This window comes from Copadichromis virginalis, linkage group LG15, assembly GCF_057382275.1.
Source record: "Copadichromis virginalis isolate Kocher_CV1m ecotype Utaka linkage group LG15, C_Virginalis_male_GT1.1, whole genome shotgun sequence".
Lineage (NCBI taxonomy): Eukaryota > Metazoa > Chordata > Actinopteri > Cichliformes > Cichlidae > Copadichromis > Copadichromis virginalis.
In genome coordinates, this window is record NC_140632.1 from 9,588,836 (window position 1) to 9,606,497 (window position 17,662).

The 17,662-nt window shown below is 43.8% G+C and overlaps 1 protein-coding gene and 7 non-coding genes across 8 annotated transcripts; 2 read left to right on the forward strand and 6 right to left on the reverse strand.

The window, feature by feature from the left end:
• The first annotated feature begins 2,918 nt into the window (after nucleotides 1-2,918).
• eif2b2 (eukaryotic translation initiation factor 2B, subunit 2 beta) lies at nucleotides 2,919-6,737 on the forward strand. The gene is made up of 8 exons (XM_085431772.1): nucleotides 2,919-3,189; nucleotides 3,459-3,579; nucleotides 5,458-5,606; nucleotides 5,689-5,852; nucleotides 5,947-6,042; nucleotides 6,121-6,258; nucleotides 6,352-6,418; nucleotides 6,545-6,737. Exons 1-8 carry the CDS (start codon nucleotides 3,018-3,020, stop codon nucleotides 6,700-6,702), a joined length of 1,065 nt encoding a protein of 354 aa, XP_085287898.1. The 5' UTR covers nucleotides 2,919-3,017; the 3' UTR covers nucleotides 6,703-6,737.
• A 627-nt stretch (nucleotides 6,738-7,364) lies between these two features.
• On the reverse strand, nucleotides 7,365-7,447 carry trnal-cag (transfer RNA leucine (anticodon CAG)). The gene has a single exon. It is a non-coding gene; the product is annotated as a tRNA-Leu (tRNA).
• Nucleotides 7,448-8,885: 1,438 nt separating this feature from the next.
• Nucleotides 8,886-8,957, reverse strand: trnaq-uug (transfer RNA glutamine (anticodon UUG)). Its single transcript has one exon. It is a non-coding gene; the product is annotated as a tRNA-Gln (tRNA).
• Nucleotides 8,958-9,445: 488 nt separating this feature from the next.
• Nucleotides 9,446-9,744, forward strand: LOC146691790 (signal recognition particle RNA). Its single transcript, XR_014915410.1, has one exon.
• Nucleotides 9,745-11,314: 1,570 nt separating this feature from the next.
• LOC146691791 (signal recognition particle RNA) lies at nucleotides 11,315-11,613 on the reverse strand. The gene has a single exon (XR_014915414.1).
• Nucleotides 11,614-11,935: 322 nt separating this feature from the next.
• On the reverse strand, nucleotides 11,936-12,234 carry LOC146691792 (signal recognition particle RNA). Its single transcript, XR_014915407.1, has one exon.
• Nucleotides 12,235-12,933: 699 nt separating this feature from the next.
• On the reverse strand, nucleotides 12,934-13,016 carry trnal-cag (transfer RNA leucine (anticodon CAG)). Its single transcript has one exon. It is a non-coding gene; the product is annotated as a tRNA-Leu (tRNA).
• A 551-nt stretch (nucleotides 13,017-13,567) lies between these two features.
• Nucleotides 13,568-13,866, reverse strand: LOC146691794 (signal recognition particle RNA). Its single transcript, XR_014915415.1, has one exon.
• Nucleotides 13,867-17,662: the final 3,796 nt, after the last annotated feature.

Here is a 17,662-nt window from a genome sequence, read left to right on the forward strand (position 1 = left end):
GATAGCCATACATGTGTATACTTTTGCTAGGAGTGTGTTGGAAATTTGGTAATTGAGTGTTGTGCAGTGAATTGTGCCTACAGTTTTGCAAAGTGTGTGTTACAAAATTGCAAACTGAGTGCAAAGCAGTTTTTGTGCTTTTAGTTTTGCAAACTCAGTGAGTGGTTTTGCTATAAGTCTGAATAGTTTTGGAGATTGTGCTACAGGAATCACAGTTAGGGTTTAAGCATTCAGAAAAAACTGTAATATCAAGGCCAAACTTCCACTCAGCCTCAGACTCAAGTAACCAAGGGCTGCTTGAGAATATAACCCCCTATTACAGTTTTTGCCCGTTGCTTGAACACTATAAACCCATGCTTAGACTAAAGTAACACAACGTGAAGCTGTTGTTACCATACCTCAAACACATGTACCCCTACCTTAAACAAAAGCGCTGCTTTGCACCCCAGTACCAATTATGCAACACACCTACTCCCTCATGCAACACACATGGTCCTGCATGCTACACTCTATTTCATACATAAGACACTTCGCTCACAAAATGAAATCTCAGGGTGCCATTCGGAAAACACATGTATCCAAAATACAAAACACATCGGGTAATTGCAACCACTCAAATACACACCTGAAGGCACCTACTTGCAAAACCGAACACCAATTAGCCAACTACAAAAAGCCCTCAGCGTAGCCATTCCAAGAACTTTGCAAGCATGGATGGAGGGAGAGCAAGAGGATATTTACCCCGGTGCCTAGCGGGAGAGGACATTGCTTGCGATGTTGATGAGGTCCTGTGGCCAGACCCCAACAGACGGCGGGATCCATGAGCCCACTTATGCACAATTGTCATGGTTTTTTGTGTTTACAGTATAGTGTTTTTTCTATTGCAGTACTATTGTGTTGTTGTTGTTTTATTTGCTGTACCTGTATTCATGGTACTGCAATGTACAGTATTGAGTAGGTCTATTTGCGTTTATGGTTGTTTGGAAATGTGTCTCCTGTAAATGTGCCTTCTGAATAAACAATGGGAATCAAGGACTGCAGTGTTTTATGTACAGCAGACTAGTGTGTTCCCCCTGATCTGTGAGTGTTTGCATATGGTGCAGGTATGTGTCATTTTGTCAACAGAGTTACATTTTGACAAAGGAATGTTAGGTTTTGACAGCAGAGTTTAGGTTTTGGGAGTAGAGTTCCAATTTGGCACAGATGTGAATGGTATATTTCCCAGTGTTGTGTCATGTGTACTTGTGTGTACAGTTTTGGCACAGCGAGCGGGGTTTTGCAAAATGTGTTCAAGCAGTGGGCAAAAACTGTAAACAGCTGACAAGGATACAAAAAGTTGTTTTTTTTTTTAAAGGGAGATGATTTCTTTTGGCTTCAAGCATCATACTGAAACACATGTAAAATCCTACTCTTTAGGACTGTGTTTTCCAACCACTGTGACCGAGAAATGATCAGGAGTACCGTGGAAGATTATCTGGTTCCACCAGATTAGTGCACTAAGCGATCGACGTGAGTAACTAGCAGAACAATTACATTCTCTTCCACTAGAGGGCAGTACAACTATCTGCTCTAATTTAATGGGTTGCCAACTGCCAGTAAAATAGAATATGACGTAGAGGAAATTACATTGTCAGTGAGACAACGCAGCGCGTAATAGCAATAGATAAATATTTGAAAAGAAAAAGTGGTAAATCTGACCTGGGTCCTGGAGAAAATTGCGACCCAGACGAAGGCCGTAGCATGAGTAGTGATCAGAAAAAGCAAAAAAGGTATACTGGGGACAAACCGAGCCAGTTCCTCTATGCCTGGTGCGCGGGGGGAAATGATCAATATGCCTTTTGTGACATTTTTGTTTGGTGGTGTGCCGCGTGATTTTTCTAATGTTAAATATGTGCCATGGCTCCAAAAGGTTGGGAAACACTTCTTTAGGAAATATATGTTTTCAACAGTGCAGCGTGATCACTTTCAATGAGTCTGACAATGACAGGAAGAAGAAAAGCCTCTTGTGATGTGTTTGTGTCTTTGTGTTTGTGTCTTATTTATATTTTATTTAATTGTATATAATTTATTAAAATTATTTTGTTGCATTTTTTACAGTATGTATAAATTAACCAGGAGTGGACTAGATCTAATAAACTGTCAACTTTGTGTAAATATACATATGTTTTCTATAAAATTTGAAACCAAACGAGCAGCCAGCCCGTTCACTAATTTCTCAATTTAAATGTTTTAACGATACATAGACGATAAATATCTACTATTTTTTATTGCTATGATAGTAACTATTAATATTACTATAATTAATCTTTCTTGCGCTGTTTTCCATTTCTCTTAAAAATACACTTCTTTCAGCCTCTCTTGGTTTTCATCCAGCATCTACGGCCCAAAATGGCCATAAAAAGGAATATTTGTCAACAAAGAATTAAATTAAATGGAAATAGCACAAAGCATTGACCAGAAAGGTGTATGCTTTAGCTGAAGCTTGTTTTATCTCCAATGTATACAGAGCATATTTTCATAAATAGCAAGCAAGACTTTTATTATGGAATCTAATTTCTGCCACTAGGAAAACTAAAATTAAAAACTTTTCGTCTATAAGTCCAAAGTTGGAGTTATTGTCTCAAAATTTCAGCTTATGTACTCAATCTTCTGAGAAAATAACTAAAAATTGATCAAATAGCATATATGTTCAAGTTATTAAGTCCGGGTTTTGAGATAATAACCCGATATTTTTTACGATATAATAATAATAATAATAATAATAATAATAATAATAATAATAATAATATATCGTTGTTTTACATTTCACTTTCAGACTGTCATTTTACTGTAGAAATGGGAAATTGTTGTAATTTCGACCCACTCTACTGTAACGCACGTGAAGCGGCAGACCAATCAGATGACGGCGAGCCCACAGCCACCCGGATGTACTCCTGAAGTGCTTCCTCGTCAAAACACTGGCATGGTGGAACTATTGAGTGACTCAAGTGTTACAGTGACAGGTTTTTAAAACAGCTATGCCGGGCCCATACAAAGAAACAGACCTAACCGAGAGGGTCGAGGCGTTCCTGTCCGACCTGAAGCGCGGGGGGACCGGGGCAGGACCTCTCCGGGGCTCTGCGGAGACAGCCCGAGAAACGACAGCCCTGCTCCGCAAAATTACAGCCCAGGCTCGGTGGAGCAGTGCAGGTGCTGAATGCTGTTTGTTGTCGACACAGTGAAGTTAACTGCAGCGACAGCTGCCATTGTAGTCAAACAGGCTTTGTTTTTAAATCTGGTATAACGCTGTAGTACATGACAAATAAGCTTTCTTTAGCTTTCCTTACATCTAAACAATACAGAATATACATATGTAAAATGTTGAACATGTAGAAAAAATGGTTGCTGATGTAAAATCATACACAAAAAATATTCTATCCCAAGATTTTGGTCTTTTGCAAACATCTTCTCGATTTCAGGTGATCTGATGGAAATAATCCGCAAAGACGGGAGGAGGATGACAGCAGCTCAGCCCTCAGAGACCACAGTGGGTAACATGATCAGACGGGTGCTGAAGATCATCAGAGAGGAATATGCCAGGTGAGGACGCCAAAACCTACCATTTTCAAAAAAAAAAAACCATTTGGTCCTTTTTAATTTGATAGCAACGTGTCCCAAAAAAGTTCGGATGAGGAGAACAAAAAGCTGGAAAAGTAAGCAGTACTAAAAGTAAACAGCTGGAGGAACATTTTAAAACCAATTAGGTGAACTGGGAACAGGGAATTAACATGACTGGGTATAAAAGAGCATCTTAAAGAGGCAAAGTAAAGTAAAGATCAGCAGAGGTTCACCAGTCTGCAAAAGCCCTCTATAAATTGTTGATGAATTTCAGAATAATGTTCCTCAACGTAAAAATGTGAACACTTTGAATATCGCATCATGAAAAGATTTTGAGAAACTCGAGAAGACTCTGTGCGCAAGGGACCAGACTGAAAAACAGGACTGGATGCCTGTTATATTCAGGCCCTCATATGGCACTGCATTTAAAACAGACATGATTCTGTCATGGAAATTCACTGCATGGGATCAAGAGCACTTAAAGAAATTATTGTTTGTGTTCACCTGTGTTCATCCACAAGTGTATGTTAAAGCTATACCATGTAAAGAAGAAACCAAATGAAGTGAGTCAAAGTGGAAAACTCTTCTATGCATCATCAGTGCTGAAAACTATTTACAGGTTTTAGAGTAACATATGTTCCCATTCAGATATTGGTAAACTGCATCTTGTACAGCAGCATGGCTCTGTAGTAGAGGTAGGGCTGTGCGATATGACCAAAATCTCATATCCCGATATAAGAATTCTATCGTCCCGATAACGATATAAATCACAAAAATGTAACATTTTTGTAAATTCTGTGAATCTCGGGCAGCTCGACTTGCGGCAAGTGTTTCCAGCTGCGCGTCATGTAGCTGGAGTCGAGTGTTTTAACCGATGTATGAAACTATACATTTTTAGACATAAGTTGTAACGGCTGCCGTTTTCTTTGTGAGTATTTATTACACAGTGTGCCACGGGAAACAGCCTGTTCTAACGTTTGAGTCTAAGGTTTATTTTTTAGCACCAGGCAGCTCTTTTTTACTTCTCATCCGTAAATAATCTGCTCTTTCACGTGATTCTGTTTATTTTGAAAAGTCTCAACAGGATCTTGAGCTTTATTGTGAAAGGTTTATGTGGAACATAAACAAGCGGACACGCGATGGTTTTACCGTCGTTGTTGCTAACGACAACGCATAAAAGCAGGCGCTTGTCCGTCTGTAGTGTGGTTATATAAAATATAAGAGAAAGAGAGAACTTTAAGAAATTAATATAGCCACTACAGTGACCATCAAAACTATGAAAAAATATTGCTGTAAAGAGTTTATTTTGCGACACCACGAAACAAACGATAGCATAAAATGAAACGATAAATGTTTTTATATCGTCATCTGATATATATCGTTATATCGAACAGCCCTAAGTAGAGGTGCTTCAGCTCTGAGCTTCCCTTCCTGCAGTCCAGACCTTTGACTATCTGGAAACATTTTATGCGTGTTGAAGTAAAGTAAATGTGACAAAGAAAACCCAGGACTATCGAACAGCTAGAATCCTCCAGCATCCTCCAGCAGCTTTTCTCTTCATTTCCCAGATGTTTACAAACTATTTACAAACATGTCGCTGTCCCAACCTATTTGAGATGTGTTGCTGCCCTCAAATTGAAAACAAACTAATGAGCTGCAGTTTCAAGTTTTTTCTTCGGTCCCAGAAAACCATTTGACCTAACAGTTGAAGTTGAATCAATAGGCAGCCATGAAAAGCAAGTACAATCGTACCATATATTAAAGGATGAGAGTATGTTGCTTAGAAATACTTAAGCTACAGACGGCTGAAATACTTTGTGTTTTTGGTGAGATTTGTGCTTAACTGTGTTTTTCTTTCAGATCTCGGGGCAGCAGTGAAGAAGCAGACCAGGAATCCCTCCACAAGTTGCTGACCTCTGGGGGACTCAGCGAGGAGAACTTCAGGCAACCTTTTGCTCTCCTCAAATCCAACGTCATCGAGGCCATCAATGAGCTACTCACTGAACTGGGTAAGTTGCGTTATTACCAAGATAGCGTCAGTTTGTATTTTAAATCACTCCAATTCTTGGTGCCCATCATTCTGTTTTTCAGAGGGAACGACCGACAACATTGCCATGCAGGCCCTGGAGCACATCCACTCTAATGAGGTCATCATGACGATCGGCCGCTCGCGCACCGTGGAGGCTTTCCTCAAAGATGCTGCACGCAAACGCAAGTTTCACGTCATTGTGGCAGAGTGTGCTCCTTTCTGCCAGGTAGCTCATCTACATCAGTCATAAAGGAAATATTAAATGTCTAACTTTAGATAGAAAACACAGTTCCTAATCTTATTTTTTCACCTCTCTACAGGGGCACGAAATGGCTACAAACCTCTCAAAGGCTGGCATCGAAACAACTGTGATCACAGATGCTGCCATATTTGCAGTCATGTCTCGAGTTAATAAGGTACTTAACGTTTTAAGGAGACGTTAGCGCAGTCATGTTAGAGCATGCAGGTGAACTTGTGTCATGATCTTTTTGCAGGTCATCATTGGAACACAGACAGTTCTAGCAAATGGAGGCCTGAGGGCCATCAACGGGACACACACACTGGCCCTTGCAGCTAAGCATCACTCCACACCTCTGATTGTTTGTGCTCCCATGTTCAAGCTCTCACCTCAGGTAAGAGATTACTCCAAAGTCCGAGTTATCTCCTTTCAACCCCCATAAATGATTAAACTCATACTTCTGTGAACATGATATGTCATATTTCAGTTTCCAAATGAAGAGGATACCTTCCATAAGTTTGTCTCCCCACATGAGGTGCTCCCGTTCACTGAAGGTAACATTTGCAACAAAACTGACCTCAACCACGTGCCCACCTTTGGAAAATCCTTTTCAGATTTGGACATATCCTCTTTGTCAGGTTTTTTTTAAAATAACTCACATTTTTCTGTTTATATTTCAGGTGAGATTCTCTCAAAGGTGAATGTGCACTGTCCTGTGTTTGACTATGTCCCGCCCGAGCTCATCACACTGTTCATCTCCAACATCGGAGGACACGCACCGTCATACATCTACAGACTGATGAGTGAACTTTACCACCCAGAGGACCATGAACTTTAATCGGTGTATTTAACAAATAAATAGAAATGAATGATTTTGCAGTGTAGTTTGTGTCTCTTTTGATGTGGTTTCATTTTTTGTACCTGAAGTCCCTTACAATAAAGAGAGAGCTGTTAAGAACAGCTGAGGTTATTGTGTAACACCAGTACAGATAAACGCTCATCATATCATAATGAATAACACTGACTTCCCTTTAATGGAACAATGGATTCAAACTACGATGTGGAAACAGAGTCACATGATCCTGATGAACAGCAGACTGTAGTTGCAACTGTTGTCCAGGTGGAGGTGGTGTAGGACATGCAGAGCAGCAGGTTTGTGAGTATTTCTGATGGTGATAAGAAGAATAAGACTTGGAGAAAGTCAGATTTCATCACAATAGTCTCAGTGTGAACGTCTCCAAAGAGAGGTGAGAGTGGAACAATGGTAATCCTCTCCCTCTGGTGAATTTTTTTCAAATTATTCAGGACTTCACAGTGTTGATGATTACAAAAGTGTAGAGAGATTACAAGCACACAACTAAGGTATATTTGGAATTAACACAGATGTTCATGATTTCAGTAGTAAAGTGATTTCTTTTTTTCTTTTTGTGTGTGTGTGTGGGGGGTGGGGAGACTACAAACAGCAACCTGAAGGTCTGACAGATCATGGAAAAATTTCGCTGTCAGAAGTGGGATTCGAACCCACGCCTCCAGGGGAGACTGCGACCTGAACGCAGCGCCTTAGACCGCTCGGCCATCCTGACATACTAAGCTCACGAGTATTTGAATAATCCCGAGCAGCTGCTGACTTGTATGTTGAGCGCATGTATGTTTAAGATAAACGAAAGCAAATAAAAAATAATTACAAAGAAAATACATTGATTTAAAAGTTTGTGTTAAATGTTGTAAGTCACATCGAAATAGAAAGATCAGGTGTGGGTGGACAGGAATGATTAGATGTCAACGACTTGATTGGATGGCCAAAGTGTGAAATGTGACGTCCTGTGAAGGAAGCGTGAAAAAGCGTGAGCAAGTATAAAAATTAGGTAAAATCATTTTGTCTTTTGCGAGATGAGCAGTCGGGAAGGTTGGATGTAAGAGGTTCACAGTTGAAAGTTCAAGCAGAGACACTAGATGGGGAATCACAGCCCAACCTGTGAATTGATTTCCACTGAATGCCCAGCTGCTTTCCTGTTGGGTGATTTTCATCAACACGGAATTAAGTGCGTTTTGGGGTCCTGTAGTGCTCATCCTTTCTCCATTCTCTTCTCACCATAAGTGTAGTTTAAATGATTATGGTTTTGTGATTTTACTTGATTTTGCTTTGCTCCTGCTAAATCGCTTTAATCAAACTTCCATTAATTAAAGTATAAATAGTGGACATTACGTTTGTGAAACAGTAAATATAAAAGTCGAAGTTTTATTCTTTATTAGTTCAAATAGCTCTTACAGGTTACCCTAGTCATAAAAAACAGCTGGACGATTGCTGGACGACTGTCTTGCGTTGTGAAATACACACTGTCAGTAGTATAAAATACCATTGACATGATAAATACAGCGCTGAGATTTAAAAAAAATGTAATTATTTTAAAATACAATATACAATTTCATTCAGTAATAGATGGCATTACAACCTGGCAAAAAGTATGATTGAATACTTTTTGGAAGGTTGTCACGACCTGACAGTATGATTGCTGCAACAGGGTGTAATGGTTAGCACTCTGGACTCTGAATCCAGCCATCCGAGTTCAAATCTCGGTGGGACCTGATATTTGGGAGGTGTCTTCTCCGGCACTTTGAATTTCTGTATGAATTGTGTTTTCAGTGAACGCCGTATAAAATCAAGCAGCTAACTATGACGTCTGCCTTTACAAAACACTTGTCAATCACTAAAGAGTAGTACTAAAGAGCTGTCTGAAATTCAGTTGCACACCACACAAAGTTACAGAGTAAAAGTCACAAACACGCTGCTGACTCTCTAACCGCACAGCTCCAAACCTCTTCCGACCTCAAAGTCAGCACAGAAAGTGGGCGCCACGAGCTTCGTAGTATGTGTTTACATGGCTGAACAGCTGCTATATTCGAACAAACGCCTCCAGAGGAGACTGCGACCTGAACGCAGTGCCTTAGACCGCTTGGCGACCAAAAACCTGCACAAGTTATCATTACCTGACATGCAGTATGGTTTCACCTCTCAAAAAACAGTCCCACCGAGACTTGAACTCTGATCGCTGGATTCAAAGTCCAGAGTGCTAACCATTACACCATGGAACCTATGCAAAATCGTGAGAACTGTCAGGTCATGGCAACCTGCATAAAAGTATTCAGCCAAATGATCAGTATGGATGACATTGTAGATTACTGGAGCTACGTTTCCATGGCTGAACAGCTGCTATATGTGTTATGAGAAGGATAATGTTTGTTTCTTCCAAAGTATCTAACAGTGGTAACCTCCACCAAACTGACACTGCAAAGTCAGAATTGCCGAGCGGTCTAAGGTGCTGCGTTCAGGTTGCAGTCTCCTCGGGAGGCGTGGTTTTGAATCCCACTTCCGACATTGACGCTTTACTCTTCTTGATATTGTGACAAAATGCTCTTGGGTTAACCACGAGCTTTCTAAAAACTTGCATATAACAATTGTGCACCATTCATTCCTCATCTTTGCTGCCCATCATTACAACTTTGCTAATGATGGGCAGCAGGTTAGTGTCATGATGTCACCTCAGACATGGTTAAAAGCCCTGTTAACGTACCTGCTTCTCGCCGGGTGCGGTGGCGCATACCTGTAATCCAAGCTACCGGGAGGCAGAGGTTGGAGGATCGTTTGAGCTCAGGAGCTCTGAGCTGCAGCAGGCTATGTCGATCGGGTGTCCGCACTAAGTTCGGCATCGATATGGTGATCCTGGGGGATCCCGGGACCACCAGGTCGCCTAAGGAGGGGTCCACCGGCCCAGGTCGGAGACGGAGCAGGTCAAAGCCCCCGTGTCGCTCAGTAGTGGGATCGCACCTGTGAATAGATGCTGTAGCGCAGCCTGAGCAATACAGCGAGACGCAATCTTTATACACATCCTTATACCTGTCTCTACCTCACACAGCAACCTCATCAGCACGTCTTGGTCTTTTTACAGTTTTTTCTGAATGCTTAAACCCTAACTGTGATTCCTGTAGCACAATCTCTAAAACTATTCAGACTTATAGCAAAACCACTCACTGAGTTTGCAAAACTAAAAGCACAAAAACTGCTTTGCACTCAGTTTGCAATTTTGTAACACACACTTTGCAAAACTGTAGGCACAATTCACTGCACAACACTCAATTACCAAATTTCCAACACACTCCTAGCAAAAGTATACACATGTATGGCTATCATTAACACTAATTTGCCAACTGTCTGGCACACTTTCACATGTGAAAACTTTTTTAGATAATTAGTTCACTTTGCAATCAGCCTAAGCACTATAATACAGGTAAGCTCTGTGTGTGGAGTACAATGGAGGGAGCAGAAAGAGTGAGAAGTAGAGGAGGCCGAGGAAGAGGACGTGGAGGTGAAGAAGTAGGATGAAGAGGACGACAAGGACAAGGAGGAGCAAGAGGAAGACGAGAAGGGGGGAGAGGAAGATGAGGAGGGGGAAGAGGAAGGGTAGGAAGAGTAAGAAATAGAATTGCTGATGACATCAGAGCTACAATAGTGGACCATGTAATCAACCGTGGAATGACCCTGAGGTTAGCTGGCCAACGGGTCCAGCCTAACTCGAGCCGCTACACTGTAGCAAGCACCATAAGGACATCTTGAAATGAGAATCGGTTAGTACAGTCACTTTGCACAAAGATCTGTAGCACTGCCGTATGCCAATGAGAAACACACCAATACCACTGATGTAAAAATACTGAAATTGTTACTTTACAGAATTGCTAGATGACCAGATGCTGGGGCAGAGGAAGCATGTTCACTGCAGACCAAGTAACCCATATAGTCATTATGGCGATTGCAAATAATCCTATACTTGGAAATAAACACTTGTGTTTGTTTTGATGTGTGTGAATAAACACCAGTACTTGAAGTTTGGATCCCTCTATGCTTATGGATCTATGACAGAAGTATGAGCTCAAACTGACATAGCCTACCTTGTGCACAGAGAAAGCAAAAGCCAGATGTGTTTTGTATTCATACCATCAGTGTGCAGTTGGCGCATTGTGTGCTTAGTAGATGATGGCTTGTGTGTACTGTTTGATACGGAAACACCATTTTTACAAAGGTGTGGGGAGTTAATCTAGCTGTGTTTGCTTTTGCAAGAGAACTACAATGTTTTGATGATTGGGTGACAGGTTTTCTTATTTGTGTGAAGAGTTTTGCAAAATTAGCCAATAGTTACAAAAAATGTGCTTAAGCAATCAGAAAAAACTGTAAACCCAAAGGTTACCTGAATGAATTTCCTAGTTTGAGTTTGTCTCCACCTGCTGGGCATCAGAAGTGTTTAGGATGGAGGATGTATTTGCAGCTGTCCTGCAGGTGGAGGTGGTGTAGGACAAGCAGAGCAGCAGGTTTGTGAGTGTGTTTAACGTCAATTAAAAAGACAAAGAAGGACTGATGAGGTTGCTGTGTGAGGTAGAGACAGGTATAAGGGTGTATATAAAGATTGGGTCTCGCTGTATTGCTCAGTCTGCGCTACAGCATCTATTCACAGGCACCATCCCACTACTGAGCGACACGGGGGCTTTGACCTGCTCCGTCTCCGACCTGGGCCGGTGCACCCCTCCTTAGGCGACCTGGTGGTCCCGGGCTCCCCGAGGATCACCATATCAATGCCGAACTTAGTGTGGATACCCGATCGACACAGCCTGCTGCAGCTCAGAGCTCCTGACCTTAAACGATCCTCCAACCTCAGCCTTCCGGTAGCTTGGATTACAGGTACGCGCCACCGCACCCGGCGAGAAGTAGCTACGTTAACAAGGATTTTAACTATGTCTGAGGTGACATCATCACATAAACTTCCTGCCCATCATTAGCCAAGTTGTAATGCAATAAGTTATTAGATAGAGAGATAGAGAGATTGATTGATTGATTGATTGATTTAGTTTGTCTCCACCTGCTGGGCGGCAGGAGTGTTTAGGGTGGAGGATTTAGTTGCAGGTGGAGGTGGTGCAGGACAAGCAGAGCAGCAGGTTTGTGAGTGTTTTTGACGTCAATTAAAAATATAAATAAGGGCTGACGAGGCTGCTGTGTGAGGTAGAGACAGGTATAATGGTGTGTATAAAGATTGGGTCTCGCTGTATTGCTCAGGCTGCGCTACAGCATCTATTCACAGGCGCCATCCCACTACTGAGCAGCACGGGGGCTTTGACCTGCTCCGTCTCCGACCTGGGCCGGTGCACCCCTCTTTAGACGACCTGGTGGTCCCGGGCTCCCCCAGGATCACCATATCGATGCTGAACTTAGCGCGGACACCCGATCGACACAGCCTGCTGCAGCTCAGAGCTCCTGTGCTCAAACGATCCTCCAACCTCAGCCTCCCAGTAACTTGGATGACAGGCACGCGCCACCGCACCCGGCGAGAAGCAGCTACGTTCACAGGAAGTTTTACTTTCATTCATGTGAGCTCATCAGGTTAGTGGCCATCATCAGCCAAGATGAAATGCTGTAAAAGTAAAAAACCTAATCATTTCAAAATGAGGAAGTCAGCACAGTAATAACAGGTTGTTGTTTTTTGTTGGGTTTTTTTTTTTTGACCAAGCAAAAACATGACAGCCTTTTTAATAAGCCGAAGGACAGCGTATGTGTACGTGTGTGTTTGTATATTATTGTTTTGTGTGTACACTGTCAGAAATACAATAAAAATGTTGAAGGATTTTTACTCAGTGTTTACCATTTTCGCAAGTATCTGATTGAATTGATGACAGCCTGTCATATTTTCATGCCATGACATGGGATGGGACCAGTCCTTATTTTAGGCTAATTGGAGTCAATAAGAAAGATTGTTTCAACTTGCTGAAAGTTTTGACTTCACAAAATCAGGTTTTTAGCACATCAGTGTCAATGTGAGCACATTCAAAGATGCACCAGTAATCAGCTTCCTGTAGTGAATTTTATTAGAATTATGTAGAATGTTTTTACAGTGTACATCATTATAAAATCCACTACAGTTCAGGGATGAACGGTGCACAACTGTGATAAGCAAGTTGTGAGAAACCTCGTGGTTCAACCAAATTTCAAGTGTATGTTGTGACAATATGAAGAAGAGCAAAGCTTGAATGTCAGAAGTGGGATTCGAACCCACGCCTCCAGAGGAGACTGCGACCTGAACGCAGCGCCTTAGACCGCTCGGCCATCCTGACGTACTACATGGGACTTTCGTGGAGGTTACAACTTTAGATAGTTGGGACGACACAAACGTTATACTCCACATAACACATATAGCAGCTGTTCAGCCATGGAAACACATACTCGTGGCGCCCACTTTCTGTGCTGACTTTGAAGTCAGCTGTGCAGTTAGTGAGTCAGGGGAGTGTTTGTGACTTTTACGCACAAGCGCACCTCAGCACTCAGACACCCCACTCTGCAACTTTGTGTGGTGTACAACTGAATTTCAGACAGCTCTTTAATACCACATAGTGATTGACAAGTGTTTGTAAAGGGAGAGGTCAAGGTTTGCTGCTTGATTTTATACACCTCTCACTGAAAACACAATTATAGCACAGTTTTGGTGTCCCAGAGAAGACGCTCAAATGTTTCACATCCCAATCAGCGGATAAAAAAAACTCAGGTCCCACCGAGATTTGAACTCGGATCGCTGGATTCAGAGTCCAGAGTGCTAACCATTACACCATGGACAAAGAAGGACTGATGAGGTTGCTGTGTGAGGTAGAGACAGGTATAAGGGTGTATATAAAGATTGGGTCTCGCTGCATTGCTCAGGCTGCGCTACAGCATCTATTCACAGGCACCATCCCACTACTGAGCGACACGGGGGCTTTGACCTGCTCCGTCTCCGACCTGGGCCGGTGGACCCCTCCTTAGGCGACCTGGTGGTCCCGGGCTCCCCGAGGATCACCATATCAATGCCGAACTTAGTGTGGATACCCGATCGACACAGCCTGCTGCAGCTCAGAGCTCCTGACCTTAAACGATCCTCCAACCTCAGCCTTCCGGTAGCTTGGATTACAGGTACGCGCCACCGCACCCGGCGAGAAGCAGCTACGTTAACAAGGATTTTAACTATGTCTGAGGTGACATCAGAACAAATGACCAGACATCCTCCAGCTTCTGTCTCCTGAGGGGCACCAGACAGGGATGCCCACTCTCCCCTTCACTTTTTGCAATTTTTATCGAACATCTAGCAGCAGCATTTAGACAGGCTACAACAATTAAGGGCATAAAATGTAAGAACATAGAACATAAAATCAGTCTCTATGCGGATGATGTGTTACTTTTTCTGCAAAACACACAAACCAACCTCTCTGAGGTAATTACTTTAATAAACTGGTTTTCAAGAGTTTCAGATTATTCAATTAATTGGCCAAAATCTACAGTTCTCCCCATTAACTGCTCCTTCCATAATTCTTCCTCTGCCCCACTGCAATCCGGAAATATTAAATATTTAGGTATTAATGTCTCTCCTAAGCTTTCAGACTTAACTAAATTAAACCACATCCCACTTCTAAAGAAAGTAGAAGGCGATCTGACTAGATGGAAATCTTTACCCATATCACTCATGGGAAGGGTCGCCACTATAAAAATGATGATCTTGCCAAAAATAAATTACTTATTTTTGATGATCCCTAACAAACCATCACAAGATTGGTTCAGATCTCTGGATTCATATATTTCCAAATTCCTTTGGAAAGATAAACCCCCGCGTATTAGCTTAAAAACGCTACAAAGAACCAAGGATAGAGGAGGATTAGATCTGCCTAATTTTCACCAATACTTCTTAGCCAACAGGCTTCAGTTCATCTCAGAATGGTTAAAACATACCTTCTTAGTTGAGCCCTGGCTAGATGTTGAACAGGCACTATGCAAGGATCTAGAGATTTCAGACCTACCATTTATTAGCTCAAACATCAAAAGACATGAATGCTTTAAAAGTATCAACATCAGCTTTTCTCTGACAGCATGGTGGGAGTTTCTAAAAATAACGGAGTCTTCATTAATCCCATGCAAACGTACACCTATCTGGAATAACCCTGACATATTACAAAACAATAATATGATTAATTTCCCAGAATGGAGTTGTAAAGGAATTAAATACTTAGAACATATATTAGAGGGAACAGAATTTATTCCATTTGACAGACTAGTTGAACAATATGGGATCAACAAGACAAGGTTTTTAGAATATCAACAAATTAAATCCATAGTAAAAAAGAAATTTAACCTCAGTCAAGTTGAATTACAAACACCACTAAGTGCGGCACATTTTCTTACTCTTAAATCCCCCAAATTATTATCTAAAATATACAGAACACTTTCTAAATTAGATGAATCAATATCCCTTCCTACTGCAAAGTGGGAAGCAGATTTATCAGTCAACCTAGACCAAAACTTCTGGTCTCAGATTTGCTTAAAAACTTTTAAATTAATTAAAAATCCCAGTCTGCAATTAATACAATACAAAATACTTCATAGAGTGCACTATACAGGTCATCGGATGTTCAAGATGGGCTTTACATCTTCCAACAACTGCTCAGACTGTCAAGGCAATACACCAGACAATTACATCCACGCTCTTTGGTTCTGTCCACCAGTGCAAAAGTTTTGGCGCGAGATATGTGAAGACTTATCAAAGTGTCTGAAATGTAACATTCCAACTTCCCCCTTAGTGTGTCTACTGGGCAGCTTAGATAATGTCACTTCAGAAAAGAATATAGCCCATATGATCTTCACTGCCCTATGCATAGCCAAGAAAACAGTCCTCATGAACTGGAAAAATAAAAATAATCTTAATTCTAACCAATATAGAAATTATCTATTAGATTACATTAGTCTTGATACAGCCTCTGCCACCACATTAGATCAATTGCTCTGGGCCCCTTTTATCAGCTCCATCACCTAGTGGGGGTGGGGGGTCATAGTTTGGTCCCGCCTTCACTGTTGTGATTGGTGAGGGGGTAGGGACAGGCTTAGGGCGTCGGGGGGTTCCCGGGAGGCATCTTCCTTGGGGGGCTCAACCCGGGATAGCGGTCACGTCCGGTTGGGGGCTCTGTTGGCTCTCAGGTGACTGTTTCCTCGCGGCTGCGTGCAGCGGGGCTAGGGGAGGGTCTGTGCTGACGGACGTGGGTTACTGACCTGGCAACCTGGCTGCCCCTGGGTGGGTCCGGGATGGGCGTGAGGTTCTGGGGGCGCTCCGTCTCTGGGCTGGGGCCCGGGCCGGGCCTCGGGGGCTTGGGTCCTGGTTGGTGTGCTGCCGGGGTTGTGGGCGGGTGGGTGCATGGGGGCCCGGCCCTGGAGCAGGGTGCCGCCGGTGCGTCGAGCCGCCTGGGGGGCTCTTCAACTGGTGGGGGGGATGGTCACATCTTGCAGGAGCTTTCTTCTCTTCAGGAACTCTCTGCAGGAGGGGGAGATACAGGAGAGGTGGAGGAAGATCTCAGCCTGGGCGTTTACCGTCTTATGTAGTCTGGAAGATGTGTGGATGGTGGGGTGGGTGCAGTTTTCTCTGTGGTGGGGTTGGGTGGACTGTCCAGGGCTCTGTGGAGCCGGAGGGCGCTACTGCACTGGGCCCCGGTCTGATGGGCCTGGGCCCCCCTTCCCTGGCGGGTCGCGGAGGGTGGGAGTGCCTACTGGGGTCAGCGGGGGAGCTGGCCCCAGGGAGGGTTCAATTTTATCCCACAACTTAGACATTCACATTATTCACACTCTCATTACACATACATATAGGATCTTGGGGGTGGGCACAATCATGGAGTCCAAATTACCATCAGGGTGTATACCTCACCCCTGACGTCGTTGCCCACCTCTCAATTTTAAATACACTTAGTCATTGAGGGCTAGCAGGAGGGACTATGCGCTTACCTGCTGCTCCTTGGCAGGTAGCTCCATGCCCTCCTGGGTTTTAATTACACCTTAGAACACATATGCATCAACACTACAATGAGCGGGTGGAGGGAGGTTTGGAGTCTTCTCCCACTCCCATTCTCTGCGGCCTGCTGGAGCGGGAGGGCTAGTAGGAGGAGTTGGCCGTCCGACTGCGGTCTGGGGTGTGGGGCCTCCCTGCTGCTGCGGAGTCGGGGTGGTCTGCCTCTCCCCACCGCAGGGAAAAGGGTAACACCACCTGGGTCTGGGTGCAATTCCCCCCTCCAGGGGCAAGGGTACCTAGACCCGGTTTGTAGAGTACGCTTGGGGAGTGTGATTGTGTGTACAGCGTCTCTTTATGTCTGTCTCCACGTTGGTTGAGTGTGGAGTGAGTGCATATGAGAGCATGAGGGTGGGAATGGATGTTTGTGTCTGTGGGTGCCTGTATGTCTGTGTCTATATGTCAGGTTGGGTATCAGACGCCACCTCTCTGGGGACACCTCAGGCCCTCCAAGGTTTGGAGGCCTATCTCCACCCACCACCACTTCCCCTGCCGGTGGCGGACTCCCTCAGGTGTCGGTGTGTTGGTGGTTCTTTGTGTCTGGGGGTGGGCGTCCGGGTACACACCGGCTCACTCCTTGGCGGCCGCTTGTCGGGGCCTGGGGCCTGGGGCTCGCTCGGGCCCCTTTGGAGGTGGGGTGCCCCCGGCCTCTCGGCCTGGGGCTCGGTCACTCAGGCGCAGCTGGGGGCCGGCGGAGCTCACGGGCGCGTCACTGCAACTCCCCCTGACTTCTGCTCCGCGGCTGCTGGGCGAGCCCTCATCTGGGACTCTCCTCAGCTCTTACTGGAACAGTGGCGCAGCTGCCCCTCTGTTGGTCTTCCATGGTCTCTTGTGTTCTGGGGGCCTCTGGATGTCTGGAGTTTTGATCTCCTCCATACCCGCTTCACACCCTGGAGGACGGGGCTGTGGCCC

Excerpts from the sequence above, each read along its gene's own strand:
- eif2b2 (XM_085431772.1), top strand. The coding sequence starts at position 3,018 with ATGCCGGGCCCATACAAAGAAACAGACCTAACCGAGAGGGTCGAGGCG. Across the intron at positions 3,190-3,458 it reads GGCTCGGTGGAGCAGTGCAG|GTGATCTGATGGAAATAATC; the intron begins GTGCTGAATGCT and ends TCTCGATTTCAG. Across the intron at positions 6,419-6,544 it reads GGTGCTCCCGTTCACTGAAG|GTGAGATTCTCTCAAAGGTG; the intron begins GTAACATTTGCA and ends TTTATATTTCAG.